We start from the raw sequence: 20,682 nt of genomic DNA, 5'->3' as shown, positions 1-20,682 counted from the left end.
GAGCAACATTGAAAGACATCCAGACCTAATTACAGCACAAGTTTATCGCAAGGGATTGTGGGATACAGTAAGGATCAGTTTATTTCAGTATGAGGGACATTAGACTTGAAGGAGAGAGAGAGACAGAGAGAGAGAGAGAGAGACAGAGACAGACAGAGACAGAGAGAGACAGAGAGAGAGACAGAGACAGAGACAGAGACAGAGACAGAGACAGAGAGAGAGACAGAGAGAGAGAGAGAGAGAGAGAGAGAGAGAGAGAGAGAGAGAGAGAGAGAGAGAGAGAGAGAGAGAGAGAGAGAGAGAGAGAGAGAGAGAGAGAGAGAGAGAGATATCAATGGTGCTATATTAGAGTTGCGTGATTGCTGATAATCAGCCAGGTTATCTGTGAAGTTGCTTGTGAATGAAAACTACAAAAAACTAGAATTCATAAACACCTTACCCCATGCAGTCTTGAGAAAATGACATGGGAAGGGTCTTATAAACTCTTGCTTTGCATTTTCGAGCATGATCTATATTTCCTACAAGCCGTGATTTTGTCTTAATTTCGATATTTCCAATGCTGAAAGGACAAGCGACATTTGATTGGTCAGCATGGTGTAAAATGGCTTAATATTTTGTTCAATTATAGCTAAACTGAAGGTTTTTGGAAGGGCCAAAAAGACGATTTGTGTTCTGCAATGTTCAAGTATACAATTCAGTCTAAATTAAATAAAGGTTTTCAATGTTGTAGAAAAAAAAAAAAACGTTGAATTAGTTATGCGTGCATGGTGCTCATTTCCTTTATGATGTCCCTAAAAACTGTAAGTTCCCGTTTGGAATGATATTCAATTTTGTTTGACTGCCAGACAGGCAGACTGACTAAAGCACTTACCTTACTCCTCTGTGCGCATGCGAGTTCAGAATGAGATTTCGTACTATTTGCCAAATTCAGAGCCAAAGTACTGCTAAACTGCAGGTTTGTGTTCTGATCCATGTTCTACAGTATTCAAAATATAACAATCAATTGAAATTAAGTAGTTCCTTCATCATAGACTGATATCTGAAGACATGCAATGAACCAATTGCTTTTGGATGCTGTGTTGTTAAACGTCAACCTTGTCAATTTCAAATATCTTGTGATAATAATAATGCGGTTATTGAAAGTAATTGTATTGTAATGATAATTAATGGTATATATCGCAATATGATAAAAAAAAAGTTCCGAGATATTAGAGTTTTTACTCGGTATGTACAGTGCCTTCAGAAAGTCCACACCCCATTTCAAAATTTTCACCTTTTGTTGCCCTATAGTCTGGAATTATATTGCATTAAATCAAACTTTTTTCACCTTTATTTACACATCGTAACCCACAACTTCCAAGTGAAAAACAAATTCTACAAATTTCAGAAAATAAATTAAAAATACAAAACTAGAATATCTTGGTTGGATAAGTGTCCAACCCCTGAGTTAATACTTGGTAGAAGTACCTTTGAGAGCAATTACAGCTGAGAGTCTGTTGAGATAGATCTCTACCAACTTTTCACACCTTGATTGGGCAATATTTGCTCATTCTTCTGAACAAAACTGTTCAAGCTCAGTCAAGTTCCATGGGGAGCGTTGATGGACAGCAATCTTCAAGTCATGCCACAGATTTTCGATTGGATTTAGGTCGGGGCTCTGACTGGGCCACTCAAGGACATTTATCTTTTTGTTCCTTAGCCACTCCAGTGTAGCTTTGGCTGTGTGCTTCGGGTTGTTGTCATGCTGAAAGGTGAACTTCCATCTCAATTTTAGCTTTTTTGCAGAGGGGAGCAGGTTTTCCTCTCGGATTCCTCTGTATTTTACTCCATCCATTTCCCATTCTATCCTGACAAGTGCTGCAGTCCCTGCTGATGAGAAACATCCCCATAACATGATACTGCCACCTACTTGCTTTACAGTAGGAATGGTGTTCTTTGGGCAATGTGCTGTGTTGGGTTTGTGCCAAATATAACGTTTTGCATGCAAGTCAAAAAGTTCCATCTTGCTTTTGTCAGACCACAAAACTTTTTGCACATGGCTTCAGAATCTCCGGAGTGGTTTTCTGCATACTTCAAATGGTACTCAAGGTGGGCTTTTTTGAGTAATGGCTTGCCATCCTACCAGACAGGCCAGACTTGTGGAGTGCTTGGGATATTGTCAGGTCAGGCCAGATTAGGTCTGTGACTTGCCACAGGTATCATGTAAACCTGTACTAACCTGTTTGATGGTCGGGTTGTCGGCGACTAAACCATCTCCCCCACTAGATTTTTGGGTGAGGATGGTGTTTGGATATAGACACCCAGCAGGATTAAAAACAAAACCTGTCAAAGGGTGGAGGAGCTCCTTGTGAGCCAACGGCCATCCATATATAGTGCCCAACTGTGTCTGCGGACGTGTTCCTGCAGTTAGGTTACTTCTTATGAGGAGGTTGGTGGCAGGATATGCACCCCGGCCACCGTAAAACCCTTCATTCCGCAAAACACAAAAACGCAAAGAAATCTGAAAACCCACTCCGTGGGAGTACCTCCTGTGTAGCTTCCCTTCGCAGGGCAGCTCACCGGATGACAGGATTGGGGCAAAGCCTTCGGGACCCCCAATCTTTGATGATAGGAGGGAAACCACGGGGTAACATTCCAGGGTCAGATTGCGGGAGAGTGTGTCGGAGGTGTTGTCCACCTGACGGTGGTCTCCTTGGGTTAACTTGACGCGGTCCCTTCGGGCAGGTGCCAGGAATGTCCCATCCCTAAGAGAGGATGATCACCTGTCTCTGTGATCATCTGAGCTCAAGTGTTTGGACATTGGTGTTGCAACACTTTCTGAGGTTCGGAGACCGGATTGCGGCGAGACCATTGTGGGTGGTTACACCTACTATTGGTCTGGGTGCTCTGATGGTTACTATTCACAAGGAGTTGCTGCAGCTGTGTCCAATAAGCTGACCCCAATGATAATTGAGGTAACACCGGTCAACGAGCGTCTTATGACACTAAGGATTCATCACTCCTTCGCTGTCATTTCCCTGGTCTCTGTTTATGCTCTGACTGAGGCGAGGGATCTTCCCGTGAAGGATGCATTCCATGCCACGCTCCAGTCTGTAGTTGATCAGTGCCCCAGACGAGATACACTTCGAGTCTTAGGGGATTTCACTTCATCGACTGGAACTGAAAGGGATGGTTATGAGACGCGTGTTGGTCCCCATAGGTCAGGAACTATGAACCAGAATAGCAATAAGTTCCTTGACTTTGCAAGAAGTCATGGACTTAGGGTGGCTGGTTCATGGTTTCAGTGCCCACAAGCTCATCGCTGGACTTGGTATTCCAATGCTGGCAGTGTGGCAAAGGAGATTGACCATGTCCTCGTTGATGGTCGCTGGAGGATGATCCAGAACTGCATGGTCCACCGGAGTGCTCAGTTCCTCAATACTGACCACCGGCTTGTTGTAGCAACTCTGAAGTTGCACCTTAAATCCAGGAGAATGGTACCATCCCAGCTGAGGCTGGATGTTGACAAGCTCAAGGATGAGAGGGGAGCTGAGGAGTTTGTGAACAAGCTAAGTGGAGATTTGAGGAGTCTGTGTGCTTTGGGAGGTCCTGAAGAGTTGTGGAGTGCCTTCAACACCACCGTCCTTGATGTTGCCGGTGGATATTTTGGAACTCACCGTAGGGCAAAGAAAAATTTTGTCTCTCAAGGGACACTGGGTACCATTGACCAGAGTCACAGGGCCAGGCTGAATGACAGAGCTGAGCTGTTCAGGGAGCTGAGGCGTAAAACTGAACGTGCGCTAAGGGTGGACAAGGAGGCCTATGTGCGAGAAATCTGTGAGGGAGTAGAACATCACCTGTGGTCAAGTGATTCTCGTCCTGCTTACAGGGGAATTCACGCATTGCGTTCATCCAAGCTCATCCCTCGGTGTACTGCGGTTAGAGCAGAGGGTGGCGGGCTCCTGACAGAGGAGTCCGAAGTGAAGGCTCACTGGGCCGGTTACTTTGAGCGGTTGTACCAGGCTGATACACCAGCTGTCGAGTTGGACGTCAGAGGTGTTACAATCCCTGTTGCTGACCTTCCAATCAACTGTGATCCACCTTCGCTTGTGGAAACATGGGCTCTGGTGAACCGGTTGAAATGGGGGTAAAGCTCCAGGGATCTGTGGCATCCATGCTGAACTTCTCAAGGCTGGTGGAAATGCTGCACTCCTGTCGTTGCATGCAGTTCTGTGCTCTGCGTGGAACACAGGCATCATCCCAACTGACTGGAAGAGGGGCCTTGTTGTCGCTCTCTGGAAAGGGAAGGGTGATCCCCAAGACTGCAACAAGTACCGAGTGGTGACGCTGCTCTCAGTGCCGGGAAAGGTCTTTGCTTGGATAATTCTTGATAGGGTTCGCCACCATCTGCTTGAGCACCAGCGTCCAGAGCAGTCAGGCTTTACACCAAAGAGGTCAACGATTGACCGTATCCTTGCTCTTCGGGTCCTCGCCGAACGCAGACGAGAGTTTCGGCAGGGGCTGCTGGCCCCTGTGTAAAGCGTTCGATTCAGTGAATCAGGATGCCCTCTGGAGGATTCTTGGCCTTGGTGGGTTGCCACCAAAACTGATCGATCTGATGTCTGAACTCTACTCTGGAACTGAGAGTGCTGTGAGATGTGGCGGTACCATCTCTGACTTATTTGCAGTTGTTACTGGAGTTTGTCAGGGGTGTGTACTGGCCCCCACACTTTTCAGCACTTGTATGGACTGGATTCTGGGGAGGATGTCGGAGAGATCAAGCTGCAGTGCATCGTTTGGGAATGGCAAGATCTCTGACCTTGATTTCGCAGATGATGCAGTCATCTTTGCAGAGACTTTAGATATCCTTTTGGGGGCCCTCGAGGTGCTGAATGAGGAGTCGGAGCCACTGGGATTATGGGTTTCCTGGGTCAAAACTAAGATCCAGGCTTTCAAGGACATCTTGGATGCCGCTGTCCTGTCTGTGCCTGTTTGGCGTGAGGATGTTGAGGTCGTGGAGAGATTCACTTACCTTGGCAGTGATATTCATGTCTCTGCCGGCTGTGAGTCAGAGGTCAATAGACGTTTGGGTCGGGCCTGGGGAGTCATGGATTCACTGGATAATGGGGTGTGGCGCTGCCGGTACCTGTGCAGGAGGACGAAAATCCAAGTCTTCAGGTCCTTGGTGCCTCCAGTCAGGCTCTATGGATGCGAGACTTGGACTCTGACCAAGGATCTGAGATGGAGACTTAATTCCTTTGGTACCACGTCTCTTCGGAGAATCCTTGGCAATCGCTGGTCAGACTTTGTGTCCAATGAGCGGTTGCTGAGAGAGACTCAAATGTGATTTGTTACCTGCATAGTCCGTGAGCGTCAGCTGCGGCTGTATGGACATGTGGCTCGCTTTCCTGACGCTGATCCTGCTCACCAGATTCTCTCAGCGAGGGAGTCTCGTGAGTGGAGGATGCCAATGGGCCGACCACGTGCCTCGTGGTTGCAGCAGGTTGATCGGCATCTCAAGGAGATGGGGATGGGCCTGGCATCTGCCTGGGGAATGGCGAGACGGAGGCCCCTGGAGTGCCAGCGAAAAATGGATGCAGCGACGTGCTGCTCTGGCACATGCCTATACCTGACCTGACCTGGGATATTGTTGTCACATGTACACAGTGACCAGCCTTTGCAATCAAGGCATGAAGCTCTTTAAAAGTTGTCAATGGCCTCTTGGTGGCCTCTCTGATCAGTCTCCTTCTTGCTTGGTCATCCAGTTTGGTGAGACGGCCTGATCTCGGCAGGGTCTTGGTGGTACCACATGCCTTCCACTTCTTAACGATTGTCTTGACTGTGCTCCAAGGGATATTCAAGGCCTTTGAAGTATTTTCATACCCATCCCCTGATCTCTGCTTTTCAACCACTTTATCCCAGAGGTCTTTTGAAACCTCCTTGGCTCATGGTTGAGTCTTTGCTGTAAAATGCACAACCCAGCAGAGGAAACCCACAGGAACAGCTGGTTTTATTCTGAAATAATCAGAATCACAATTTAACACAGGTTGAGGGCAATTAACTTGGTGTTTTTTTTTTTTTGAGCGATTCGTTACATCTGAGCTAATTTACAATTTCCAGTGGGGTGGACATTTATCCAACCAAAGATATTCTAGTTCTGTATTTTTTATTAATTTTCTGAAATTCATTGAAAATGTGACGTCTGTTCTTTAAAAAAAATAATTCATGCAGACATGTGACCCTTGGTAGTTATCTAAACTTTGTGAGATGCCGTCAAATCGTTATCTAAACTTAATATTCGATTTTAATTTGTTGCTATGCTCCTACACCGTATGAAAGAAGAAGATTGGTAGTTTTGTGTTGTGTCTCACTTACATGAATCACAAGGACATCAATGATGGTATTTGAAACTACAGTCACCATTAGCATGCCACGAAGGGTTAAAATAAGAATGCCAAACAATCCAGCCTTTACCTCGCAAAGAGAGTAGAAGCTAAAGTAGCAAGACGAAGTTAAAATACCTGGCAACAATGGGTGAAGAAATAGGAAAGGAAAAGTGGAGGCCAGAAAAAGTAAATGCACTCAACATTATTCTTCCTCGTAGCTGTCTGTTCTGCATCAACTCCCAATGTTAAGGCGCTGTCACACCTTGACGATTTAGCCAGCGTATGCCGACTTATGAAAAATTTGTCTAAAACGCTGGCACACGTCGAATACATTATGGGTAAGTTTTGTATATGTTAAGAGCACGCTGAAAAACACTGCCATACATTGTAGTACGCTGGCTTCATCGTTGTACTTTGCGGTTGTCCTCAAATTTTAGCATGCTTGAAATTTTACGACCTATGCCGACGTATGACTCACACGTTCCGATACGCTGGCCATAAGTTGTAGGCACGTTATGCGATCGTTGACACACGTTACTTGTAAGTTACTCATAAGTCGAAACACGTCGAGGTAATGTTTAGCGTACCCGAAACTTATTTATAACCTATGAGTAACGTGTTGTAGGCACGTTACACGATCGTTGACACACGTCGAGGCATGTTATGCGATCGTTGACACACGTCGAGGCACGTTACTTGTAAGTTACTCATAAGCCGAAACACGTCGAGGTAATGCTTAGTGCACCCAAAACTTATTTCTAACCTATGAGTAACGTGATTTGAACCTATGTGTAACGTACCTCCAACGCATATTGACGTATGTAGACGTATTTGATTGACGTCTTCTGGACGACCACGGAACTTACTGAACGTGTTTCTAAGTTACAGCTACCATATAATGGCGTATTGGCAGCGTTTAAAAAAATAAAAAACAACAATAACTTCTGATATTTCATCACGTGCCGTTACGTCACGTCCGATTTCCTCTTCAGTTTGCTCATGTCTTATTCTTCGTTCCTCCTCTGTGAATATTTTGTTTGAGGATATTGTCACGTCGACGTCGAAACTTAAAAGCAAATGTCCGAATATATTTTAAAATTCGTGATAGACTAAAAAAAAAAACAAAAAAACAACAACAACTTCAGATATTTCGTCACGTGCCTTCACGGAGCCAAGGAGGAAAAAAGAAAATGTGCCTCGACATAGAAAATAAGTTTCGGGTATGCTAAACATTACCTCGACGTGTTTCGACTTATGAGTAACTTCCAATGAACTTGTGTCGACGTGTGTCAACGATCGCATATCGTGCCTACAACTTATTCCCAGCGTAGCGGAACGTGTGAGCCATACGGCGAGTACGTCGTAAAAATTTCAGCATGCTTGAAATTTCACGACGTACGAGGCGTACCACGAAATATGACAGCATACTTCATCGTTTTTCAGCGTGCTCTTAACGTATACACAACTTGCCCATAACGTATTCGACGTGTGCCAGCTTGGTTCGGCAAATTTTTCATAGGTCAGCATACGCTGGCTAAATAGTCAAGGTGTGACTGCGTGGTTGACACTTCCAATTTTCAGGCGGTTATGATTTAAATCGGCGTGCGGCAGGTTTTTAACAGGCTACGCCACGAGTTCGTCGGCGATACTTGCAGCGTATCGTTGGGCATAGGTTGTGAACGCCGACAACAGGCTAAGCATTCGTTGGTATAAGTTATCTATAAGACAACGAAACGTTCTGTGCCCGTTACTAATATGTTATGCATACGACCAACACGTTATGAATACGACCAAAACTTAAAAAAACATCAAAATTTCAGCGTAAGCCAACGTTTTACATATATTTTTATACGTTGCCATTGCTGGCTAAATCGTCATGGTGTGATAGCGCCTTTAGACAATGATTCGAATGACAAAACCCTGACTATAATGGGTGGTTTATCCACAGAGATCTTCACAGTTACCCAGTACAAAAGGATCTGCATATGCCATCAACCTCTCAAACATTAGCCAAATCGCCAATGCCCATTGATCTCATGAGATTATAAAAGCATACATCGATAACCAGCCTTAAGTCGGGATAAAAATAATTGTGTGTAGACTGATCTTGTTCATAGCCGAGATTGAACAGGTTCTTCTGGCTTTCTGCAGGGTCGCTGTTCCTGGTGGAACCCTTTAAACCAAGATGATATGTCGGAAGAGGAAGAAGAGAAAGAGGATGAGGATGAGGAGGATCTATCGAATCATCCTCAACCACAGGTTGCACTGCCACTACTCACCCCACTTACTGAGGATGCTGGTGAGTTTGCTTATGCTGGGCAAAACAAAAGGTGAGAAATGTTGCACAAAAGGGGGGTGAGTCCATTCCTAAAAGAAGTAGAGCTCATGATTACCTCCGACACCAAATGTGAAGGAGGTTATGTTTTCACCCCTTTCTGTCTGTTTGTCTGGCTGTTTGTTTATCTGTTTGTGTACAGGATATCTCAAAAAGTTGTGAATGGATCGGGAGGAAATTTTGTGGACAGGTTCGGTGTGTGACAAGGACGAACTGATTAGATTTTGGTGAAGATCTGAATCCGGATCTGGATGTGCGAATTCTTTGTTTTTTTTAAAGTGATTCTTCACCATTGAGAGATTGGGCCAAAAATGATACATAGCCTGATATTTCGAAAATGTATTGATTGGGCCTGATATGTTCTCATGGATCAGGCAGTACGTGGTGGAGGTATGCGCTCTATCAAGTTCCCTTGTAGTTTTTTCTGTAATGAAGTTGAAGTTCATAGACCTGGGGAATGCCTGCGGTCCTCTGCAGAACTAAATGGACACTCACCGTGGACTCTGCAAGCAACCAGCAGCCTGTTGCCACAGTTTGCCCTGGCAGTGGTCAAGTCCAACCTGTGGCCTGGTGCTTACACCTTCAGCAATGGCAGGTAAGAATTGTTTTCCTGTCTTTGGTCATTCCCACACAAATGGGCTCATATTCTGGTCACTGTGTTAATGAAACCTTTCAGTTATGGTTTCAAACACTTAAGGGTTGCTTCGTGATGCAAGGATAAGTGAGATAATTTATTATTTAACCTGTATGTTAAGCCATAGATTTATTTACCAAGTGAAGGCTCATAAAACAATCCGATTTCTTTTAAACCCCATTTCTCCTATGAGATATCAATCAAATTCAAGGGTCTCAAAGGAAATCTGTTTTAATTACAATTCATCATCACATACCATGCTCTATCCAGAGCGTTGTTTCTGCCGAAAGTTTCTTGGCGAGAGTTACAATCCCAAACAGGTTGTCACTGATGCAGGCTACTCGGGACGAGGTGTGCAGGAATTTTGGAATTTGGCCTGGGTGTTGGCGATAGCTCATCCACCAACTAATGCCATCAAACGGGATGCCCAGTTTAACGTCCATCCAGGGACGGCACACACATTGATGAATCACCCTGCTTATGAAACAGATATGGCCTAAAAAGGCTAGACCATTGAAACGCAATGGTTTAACCTTTTCCCAAAAGGAACCATGGGATATTTAAAGTCTGCCAACAAATACTAGAAATTTGGATATCTGGCTCACCGGTCTCTCTGAAAGAACAGCACACTCTACGATCCAGTACCCTGCCTACAAAGTACCAATGCGACAGTTTGTGGTCGAATCATATCACCAATTGGTGTTAAGCTCAGATGGGACAGCTCAAAGGTGAGTGGTAGCACTCAGGCCATACATTCACTCATAAGAAAATTACCAAATTAGATGCATGATACCATTTAAGGATGACAAAGTTGACATTTTCACAAACTACTCGTGCTATATGGAGATAACGCTTCTTAATAAGTGTCAAATAAATAATTTGTGCAATTGTTACCATAAATGTAATATTGTGGAATGGCAGTGACCTTTCATGCTCACAACAGTCGAATTGATGTTTGACAATACTGTCTGGGATTCAAAGAAGGGAAATGAGAACATATACTGCCCCTTGTAGAATGAAGAAGTCTTGCTGCTGAAGGATGGTGGCCATCTACGTCGGATGGTGTGTAGAATGATAGATTAAAATAAATAAATAAAATGACCTTTTTACAGCCATTTTTCCCTGGTGTGCAGGGGTTAGGCTTTTTCTTGAGGCAATGTTTTTTTTATGGCCGGATGCCCTTCCTGACGCCAACCCTGGTCGCCTCTTACGACACACAGGGATATGGTATACCTATTCTAACCGGGGCATACACCGGGACCAGTACACTGGTACTCACTTCGCCGACCTCAGATGGATGACAGGCTGAGTCAACCCCCTGGTGTTAATTCAGCAGCCAACGGGGCTTGAACTCAGGACCCTGAGATCCCAAGCCACCACCCTAACCACTAAGCCAACACCAGGCTTGTAGAATGATAGATTAAATAAACAGAATGTTGATTGAAGTATGATAACCTCCGAGCTGTTATCATACCTTAATCAACGTCTTGTTGATTTCATCCACTATTCATACAGTATATTGCCCAAGCCTGACAAACATAACTCCAACAAGGCAAGTCAGCTGATACAAACCTCGGGTTAGAGTGTCTGCTGTTTCGGCAACTGGGTATTCTCCGGCGTCTGTCACAGAGTATGGGAAAAGAAAAACAAATCAGAAAGGACTCTCTAGTACTGTAATCGGATCATCCTTTTGACTGAAATTACCAAGATGGATGACCTTTGATATGAACCTTTTAAAATATAGATCGTTAATAAAGTGCCCCAGGAGGATTCTGGGTGAATAACTGACACAAATTGATTCACAGGAGGTTTGAAAACATCTACGTGGGTTGGGGGCATAAGTACACGGGCAAGCCATTCTGTCCAATGCTGCCTCCAGCACCACAAACAGAGTATGAGGCCGGCTTGGACGTCACAGAGTTGCTTGATCCTACTGTGGAAGATGAGATTGCTTTCAAACAGTTTGAAGCACGTGAAGCAGAGCAAACAGAGGACGAAGAAGAAGAGGAGGAAGAACAAGAAACAGAAGAGGACTAAGATAATTCGAAAGAATAATTTACAAGGTATTAATAAGTCATGCTTCCGGTGACATCGTCGTAGCGGCATAACAATGGTTTGCTTTTTTAAAGTTTGATTTCTCCAACCCAACGACATTAGCCAGTTGTCTGTGTTGTGTTAATTAACTGCTGTAATCTATTTAAATGCTGACGATCGAGGTCAACTTCCCTCGAGAGCAATAAATTCATCAAAACATAACCGTAGTTTGTTTGGTGTACAAGTTTTAGGTTTGGATGCACGAGGTTTGACAAAATCTCAGCTGAGATTGCTGCGTATCACTTGACGAAGACTAGTTAAGAATTTTGATCAAAATGCACGTGTTTCGAAAGCAAACTGACTTTCTATACATTTCAAATCATTAAATCTTTTCAACAAAATTTATAGTTTTTTTAATTAATTAATTTATTTTAATGGCAATGTGAGTAGGGGAGGGCAAGGACATGCAATAATGGCCCATGCTCCATACAGAGCGTCCATTCTGCCGAGCAATTTCTTGGCTGGCTTTCAATCCTGTAGAGGTCACCACTATGGCAGAGGCAGTAAGATAGGTTCAGGAATTTGGAATTGGCCAGGGTTTGGGCGATAACTCGCTTAATCTTTGCTATGGACACCATGGGATCTGTAACGTCCACAAACTAATGCCACTGTCCTGTCTGCCGGCACGAGTTTGTGGATGTGGCAGATCCCAGCGTGGGATGCCCAGGTTAATGTCCATCTGAGGAATGGAGCATATGTTGATGAATCGCCCTGCCTGTAAAACACGAGGATGAAAGTTTATAGCTGTGCTGAGATTCAGAACCCAGGTTGGACAGCTCATAAGTGAGTGTGCGTACCTCTAGGCCATCCTGACTGTCATAAATTAAGTAAAACAGAAATGAAAGTGAATATTTACGAGATGACTGCAATAAACACAAGATATAGTGAAAGCAAACAAAACTAGAACAGCACTTGGAAGAGCACATACCTCTGCCAGGCTGAACAGTTTACATTTTGTATCCCACTGATAGGCCGGATCTGCATCCGGACCTGAATCAAAATCTAATTGGCTTGTTCTTGTCATCTACTCAATTCACCCACCAAGTTTTGTCATAAAATGTCCACAACTTTTTGAAATAACATGCTACTCTGTGTATATATATATATATATATATATATATATATATATATATATATATATATATATATATATATATATATATATATATATATATATATATATATATATATATATATATATATATATACATATTGTTGCGAATTCGCGCCCGCCGGCGTGCGAACGGCCATGTAACTCGGATCGCTGCACGTCACCCACCGGACGGACAATTCAGTCGTGAGCCTCCGGGAACTATCGCCCGGAGCCAGTCACAGGTGGGCCTTTCGACCTCACCACAATTGTGCCAATCGGCCATCCGCGTAGGATAGGGTTGTTCGCCAAACTCGACCTACTTAAGTACCCACGCGGATGGTAAACCGGGCGATCGTACCTCGCCGCAGGTCGACTCCGGACACGAACCGCTTGAGCGGTCTGTTCCGTGCTACAGTGATAACCGAGCAGTGTTATCGTCGGCCTCGACGGTTCCGATTAATTACCGGGCATATTAAGCCCACTACGAACCCTTTACGTGAAGCAGGATGGAGGGTCAATAAATAAAAGACGAAGTGAAACGGGAAAACAGTTCACACAAAGCACATTTATTTCTCGGCGCACGGAAAGCACATATATACAGCCAAACAGTCAAAATGCACATATTGCAATCAAAACAAAAAAGCAACGACGACGCAGAGTTACTACCGACTGCGGCACACACGGCAACACTTATACAGTTCTACTTTACAGACGGCGCCAACACACATTTACTCAAAAGCAAAGGAAAGAAGCCACCCTCATCGACAAGGGGGCAGACGGGCCTGTAGGCCAATATGTGCGCGTGACCTGAAGGAGTGGCCAGGCCCGCGAGACCGGGGGGTCCTACCCGCGTCCTCGTGACACGTTGGCGGACGAGCCGCAGATGTGGCCGCGTGGCTGTGCCCCGACTCCGTGCTCCTTGGCGGGTTTCGTTGGCACGACGTTTGGAGTGGGGTGGGAACGGGGCCCCCTTGTTGCACTATCTCAGCGCAGGGGAAAGGGGAAATTGTTGATGCCCTGGGGGAGGAGAATGGCTGGCTGGCTTGGGTCCCGCGACGAGCGATCCCACACCGCGACCTCGTCGCCGACCACCATCCTTCTCGCCTCGGACCCGAGCTCCTTGGCCTCTTCCCACAACTCTTCTCCACCGACTCCAGAACCCAACTCTTCCTGCCTCACCGATGACTTCGCCACCCGACTCGACTCTCTGCCACACCGATGACTCGACTCACTCTGCCTGATTCGCCTTGCGCTCGCCGTTTTATAGGCCGGCAGGAGAAAACAATATGCAAATATCCGGATCAGGATGACCTCGGGGGCGGAGCCACGCTCGCCCATTGGTCGAAGGAAAGGGGGCGTGAATCTCCCCTGATCCTAGAATTTGCATATATCGATTTCACACAGACGCGCCTGAAGGCGGGGCCAAGCCGCACCGCGCTTGCTAATTGGACGGAGCAAAAGTGGGCGTGTAGCGTTTGTGATCCGAATTTTCCTCGGAAAGGCCACTATTTGTGCTTGCGGCTCGGTGCGTATCGCTGAACGGGCCCAAGACAGTCCGACGCTCAGTGTTCACAGGTGGTGCGGGAATGGCCGTAGAAGGAGAGAGGTGAGGGTGGTGGAGGGTTTCCGGTGGTGGTTAGATCGTTATGGTGCCGTTTGGGAATGACGGTGATGCGATGTTTGTGGGATTGAGATGTGAAGATAAAGGTCGTGGCTGTTGGCATTGTTGTTGTTGTCTGAGGGTTGGAGCGTGGTTGTAGTTGGTGACGATGGCTGGCTTGGTGGTTAAGGTGGTTGTTGTGTGATGGCGGTTGAGACGTGGTTGGTTCAAAATAAAGATAGAACAGAAAAACGGCTATCTCAAAGCGTCGCAGCCCGAATGAATCACATAAATTCCCTCTAGACAACCGGTTTGGGCGAACTACACATGTACTACAGAGATATCTCACCTATGGGTCCTGAATGGTGGTTTGCGAATTTCCACAGCCGTAACAATATATAGTAGTTTTTGGCCAAATCTCTCAATGGTGAGGAATGACGTAAAAAATTATCGGGTCTGAATCTTCACTAAAATCTAATCAATTTGTCCTTGTCACACACCCAACCTGTCCACCAAATTTCGTCTGAACCTTTCTTCCACTTTTTTGAGATATCCTGCTCACAGACAAACAAACAAGCAGCCAGGGGTGAAAATATAACCTCCATCCAACCTTCGGTGGCAGAGGTAATTAAGAGAAGAACTATTGTGTCCTAAAAACCTGCTCTGTTGCTCTTGTATGTCCTCTTTCTGCTCTTTTCACCCTATCATTTTCCCTGGGTGATCTTCCATCTGCTTGAAAATCAGTCAACATCTCTGCATGCAAAAGGGTGCAAAAACAGATCCCCTTAGGCCTAAGTCACATTTGCCACGGCGGCCGTGGGGTCTCCAAAATCTACGGCCACTAGCAATTATACGGCGGCCGCAGTATTTCCATGGTCACACAATGTAGCAGTCACATATGTTTTTATTTTTCGGGGAGCCGCACGGCTATTTAGAAATTGTGGAGACCGAAAACGTGGGGTTGCCGTACGGTCTTTGATTTGATGTCGCACGGTGACCTTAAGGGAGCCCTGCAGCGGCCATATAATTTTCAAGGCAGACGCAAGGCAGCCTCAAGGTGCCCGCAAAGCGACCGCAGGGGGGCCCAAAGGCGAACGTGCGGCCAGACGGACGGTAACGAGTGGGTTCATTTTTTTTTTTTTACCAGTTCTTTTGTTTCAGCTTGTCGAATTGCTACCGCGAACGTAGAAATGAAAAAAGTTATAACTCCGCGTTATAATTCCACGGTGACCCCTACGGCCTGTAAAAGATAGCCAAACGACGTAGGGCCACCCTGAGGCCACGGCAGAAACTCTGCGGCCGCCGCACGTTTCTGTCAATTCAGAGGGCGTACGGCCACCGTATCCTCGGCATAGAGCAAATGTGACTTAGGCCTTAACAACAGATCAATGAGCTTCCTTCCAATCATCGGCAAGGCCATGGAATCCATCATCAGAGTTGATATGAAATCCTTCCTTTTCTCCTATGGGCTTATTTCAGATCACCAGTTTGGATTCAGACCAGGTCACTCTCCCATGGACATGCTGCCCCTGCTGTCCCAACAATGGATGGAGGCCCTCAATGTCAGACATGAGATCAGGGCCGGCTCTCGTGCTTTTGATACAGTCTGTCATCCTGCCTTACTCTCCAAACCTGCCATGGCATTCAAGGCCAACTCCTCTCATGGATCATTGACTTCCTCCACTCCCATATTCAGCATGTAGCTCTGAATGGTATCTTCACATCTTTTCAACCCATCAAGGCTGGAGTATCCCAAGGTAGTGTTCTGGGCCCAATCCTATTCCTGATATTCATCAATCATCTGTCTGACTCTGGAAAATTCTCCATCTATTTGCTGATGACCACCTTCTGCCATGACATCCCTCATCCTCCAGAGAGGCAGGCTGCAGATTTTTTCCCTCTCTTCAGACCTTGACAAAATCACAAGCTCGTCAAACACTTGGAATATGTTTTTCAATCCTAACAAATCTCACCATCTCTCTTCAAAAGGATTGTCTGGCAAACCCTCCTATCGACTTTCTTCACAAACCTCTTGAAGAAGTTCAGTCATTCAAACTCCTGGGTCTCATTATCAGCCATAATCTTTCTTGGGCAAACCATATTTCACAGTTGCCGACTGGGCATCCTCCATCATACAAAGTCCTTCCTTGGTGCACCTGAACTCCTATCCCACTTCAAGGCCTTCTGGTGAAACTCTCAAAATCCAGAATCGCTGCTCACCTCCACTCATTTTTTCCCTCTTTTGCCCACCTGTGGAGCCAACTTCCACATTCTCTTCAATCTCATTCTTCCTTCCAAGTCTTCAAGACAGCTGTTTACCCAAATCCCCACGCTTCCCCACTATTGCAACGTTGAAAGATGGCAAAAGGTTCCACAAGGAATGACCCAATATCAAATTTTTCCACATTGACCCTCGTTACCTACTCTAAATCCACACCCTAGGGGCATGAACGGGGGTCAAATCCAAAAAATCGTTACATATTTATTGTGTTCCCCAATGTTGATTGCATATACAAAGTTTCATTTAAAATATTTTTAAATGTGCGCGTAAATGCATTTTTTTATATTTGACCTTTCAACCCTGCCCCAAGGGGCAGAGCCAAAAATGATACTGCTCTTTCACCTTCTGCCATGTTTCTGAATTTCACCTTCTGCCACCTTCTGAATTTCTGTAGTGCATACTGTGCAACACGGTATTTACAAATACAAATCTCAAATCTTCAAGACTTAACGAGCATTTCAACATTCGGCATGGAGGCACAAATTCTGGGCATGACTTCAACAGCTTGAAGATGAAGAGGGAATGATTTGATCGTGGCGGTACCCTACGAATGCAAGGATTCGTGCCAATTGAGAAACCATGGTTGCAAGCATCTTATCAAGTTGCTGTCTTGTGTGCCAAAAAAAAGCCTCATATAATTTCTGAAGAACTGGTGAAGCCTTGTGCGCGAGAAATGGCAAAAGTAGCGTTGAGGACCGAGGCCCAAAAAGAAACTTCAACAGGTACCCTTGTCAAATGACATTATCTGTTCCAGGATTGGTGACATGAGTAAAGATATCTTGCAGCAGGTGATCGCAGACATCAAAGCTAGTCCAGGTCAAAGTGAGTCTTCAGTTAAATGAGTCAACTGACGTCATTTATGTTGTCAGTTGTTGGTATTTGTGCGATACGTGAAGGATAAAGAAGTGATGGAAGAATTCTTGTTATTTGAACCGCTGACAACAATCACAAAAGCAATCGATGTGTTCAATCTCATGAAAGATTTCTTCTTGAATCATGGTATGTGAATCATGGTATCTTGAAATCTCATGAAAGATTTCTTCTTGAATCATGGTATCTTGAATCATCTTCACTGACTCAACGTGTGTGGGTCACTTTGCACTGATGGAGTTACCACCATAAGGTCAGGTCAAGTATGGGAGCATGCGCCAGAGCAGCTCGTCGCTGCATCCACTTTCTGCCGATACTCCAGGGACCTCCGTCTGGCCATTCCCCAGGCAGATGCCTGGCCCATCCCCATCTCCTTGAGATGCCGATCAACATGCTGCAACCACAAGGCACGTGGTCGGCCCGTTGGCCTCCTCCACTCATGAGGCTCCCTCGCTGAGAGAATCTGGTGAGCAGGATCAGCATCAGGAAAATGAGCCACATGTCCATACAGCCGCAGCTGACGTTCACGGACTATACAGGTAACAAATTTCATTTGAGTCTCTCTCAGCAACCGCTCGTTGGACAAAAAGTCCGACCAGCGATAGCCAAGGATTCTCTGAAGAGACCTGGTACCAAAGGAATTAAGTCTCCATCTCAGATCCCTGGTCAGAGTCCAAGTCTCACATCCATAGAGCAAGACTGGAAGCACCAAGGATCTGAAGACCCGGACTTTCGTCCTCCGGCACAGGTACCGGCAGCGCCGCACCCCATGATCCAGTAAATCCAGGAAGTGAAGACCTCAACATCCTCACCACAAACAGGTACAGACGAGATAGCAGCATCCAGTATATCATTGAAAGCCTGGATCTTAGTTTTGACCCAGGAAACCCGTAATCCCAGTGGCTCAGACTCCGCATTCAGCACCTCGAAAGCCCCCAAAAGGATATCTTAAGTCTCCGCAAAGACGACTGCATCATCTGCGAAATCAAGGTTGGATATCTTGACAGTCCCAAATGATGCACTGCAGCTTGATCTCTCCGACATCCTCCCCAGAATCCAGTCCATACAAGTGCTGAAAAGTGTGGGGGCCAGTACACACCACTGATGAACTCCAGTAACAACTGGAAATAAGTCAGAGATGGTACCACCACATCTCGCAGCACTCTCAGTACCAGAGTATATTTCAGACATCAAATCGATCAGTTTTGGTGGCACCCCACGAAGACCAAGAATCCTCCAGAGGGCATCCCAATTCACTAAATCAAACGCTTTACAGAGATCAATATAGGCTGCAAGCAGCCCCTGCCAAAATTCTCGTCTGTGTTCGGTGAGGACCTGAAGAGCAAGGATACGGTCAATCATTGACCTCTTTGGTGTAAAGTCTGACTGCTCTGGATGCTGGTGCTCAAGCAGCACTCTCACATGCCAAGAGAGACAGCAGACAGCACAGGATGTGACATCAGACATGGAAGTTACCTCCTGGAGCACACTGGGTGACTGCAGCATCATCTAGTTGCAGCACTTCTCTCAATAATCAGTGGGGTACGTTAAGGAGGAATCTTCATATCCAAGGAATCTTCATATCACTTCCGGTTCCGGTTTTAGAGCAGCGAGAGGTCTCCTTTGGGGCTCCCTGCTGACGTTCTCAAAGCTAAGTTTCCGGTTGTTATTTGTCCCATTTTAACTGTTTAATTTTCTCACCTACATGTTACTGTGTTGCTAGTTCGGTTTTGTTTCAAAAATCGTGCTATTTTGTGAGTATTTTTGTCGACGTTCTTACCTGTGCTTGAGGCCTAGGCCTATGCTTGAGGCCTACCGGTTCCACTCGGTGTTCGATCGTTTTTTGTTTTTTTTTTTCTCCCCATTACCTTCAATTTCTATCGTCCCCATTACCTTCAATTTTGATCCTCCCCACTTTCCAAACATCCCCCATTCTCCCAACTAATCTTTCTTATCTCAACAACAAAAAAAAATACCCTACAACAACAACAACACGCTCACCTTCTCCCGATTCTGCTTCTTCTTCTTCTTCCTCTTAACTTCCTCCTCGTCTTCTTCCTCGATTTTTTTTTTTTACACTTCCATGACCTAATCTGTTGAACTCTCTCATACATTATTTTTAACCACAAAAACGATCTTATGCTTCATCTTCCTCTCTCACACATGTGGTACTCTTTACTGTTTCACAATGCACTACTCTTCTGCTATTTTAACAGACTGCTCTCATTTCGACCTTTCCTTCATTCCTTGCCTAAAAAATCCAACTATTACAGCGCTTCTTCTCTCCATGCTCTGAATTCGCCTTCATTGCATCAATCAAGAATTGTGTTAAATCGCATCTCTGACCTAAAACTTTTAAAAACCACAGTTTGCAATGGATGCTCGCTTTCCATCAAACATTCTTTTTTTCCAACTTCAGTGCCAACTCACCCCCCTCACCCCTCACTCTCACTCTCAAAGCAACCATCCCACTCTTCTCCCTCCAAGCCTCCCTCTCACCTCTCTCAAAAATTCCCCCTCACCTTTCTCCCACCTTTCATCCCCCTCACTCTTCCTTCTCAAAGTTGCCCCCCTCTCATCCACCAACCTGCCTCCCTCCACTGCCCTCTCACCTCCATCTCTTCACTCCACCTCCTCAAATCCTCAACTGCCTTCTTCCTTGTCTCTTGTCCCCCCTCTCCCCCAGCACCACAGAGCCTTTTCTCCTCCTCATTCGGCCCCCTCCCCTCGCTGTTCTGCAATACCCCACACTCCTTCAGCAACCCTCCTTACCTGCCCCCTCGTCCCTTGTCCTACCCTCCCCTCCCCCTCCACCTCCTGCACCCAAAGCCTCCTCCCCTTCCTCTTCATTAAAAGTGTGGACCTCAAATATCCGGGGCCTTCGCTCAAACCTTTCAGATCTTTCCATACAGGTTGCCACTGACAAACCAGACATTATCTGCCTAACAGAAACTTTCCTCTCCCAAGACGTGTCTGACTCCCAAGTATCTCTCCCTGGCTACTCCCTCTTACGGTATGACAGACCTGAGCCTCGTCCTGGTGGAGGTGTTGCTCTCTTCATCAAAGACTATTCCTCACTCTCCATGCACTGCTCTCACTCCCCCACACCCCCAGGAATACCTCTGGCTTCGGCTTCCCCTCCACTCCCACCTCATGTTTATATGTGTACTGTACCGTCCACCAAACAGTGATGACTCCATCTACACCTCACTATCCGAAAACATGGACCATCTTCTATCTTCTCATCCAAACTCTCTCTTCCTCTTATGTGGTGACTTAAATTGTCATCACGCCAGTTGGCTAGGTGTGGGTACCTCTCTCACCTGCCATGGCACCTCAGCAAAAGCTTTCTGCGACTCATTGGGACTGACTCAATCGGTCAACTTCCCGACCCGGGTCTCAACCAATGG

At 45.8% G+C, this 20,682-nt stretch overlaps 1 protein-coding gene across 1 annotated transcript in view; it reads left to right on the top strand.

Moving 5' to 3' along the window:
* The window catches only part of LOC147014395 (radial spoke head protein 4 homolog A-like), a gene marked incomplete at its 5' end in the record, with an annotated part of 29,810 nt that extends 18,220 nt beyond the window's left edge, over nucleotides 1-11,590 (top strand). The window contains 3 exons of the mRNA XM_085852306.1: nucleotides 8,517-8,664; nucleotides 9,178-9,295; nucleotides 11,140-11,590. Of these exons, the coding sequence (XP_085708432.1) occupies nucleotides 8,517-8,664; nucleotides 9,178-9,295; nucleotides 11,140-11,371 (498 nt within the window). The remainder of the gene's footprint in view (nucleotides 1-8,516; nucleotides 8,665-9,177; nucleotides 9,296-11,139) is intronic.
* Nucleotides 11,591-20,682: the final 9,092 nt, after the last annotated feature.

The sequence above is a fragment of the Eptatretus burgeri genome, chromosome 13, assembly GCF_056783735.1.
Source record: "Eptatretus burgeri isolate ZD-2024b chromosome 13, Ebu_testis_v1, whole genome shotgun sequence".
Lineage (NCBI taxonomy): Eukaryota > Metazoa > Chordata > Myxini > Myxiniformes > Myxinidae > Eptatretus > Eptatretus burgeri.
Note: the sequence above shows the minus strand (reverse complement) of the source record. Positions and strands in the feature narration are given on the sequence as shown.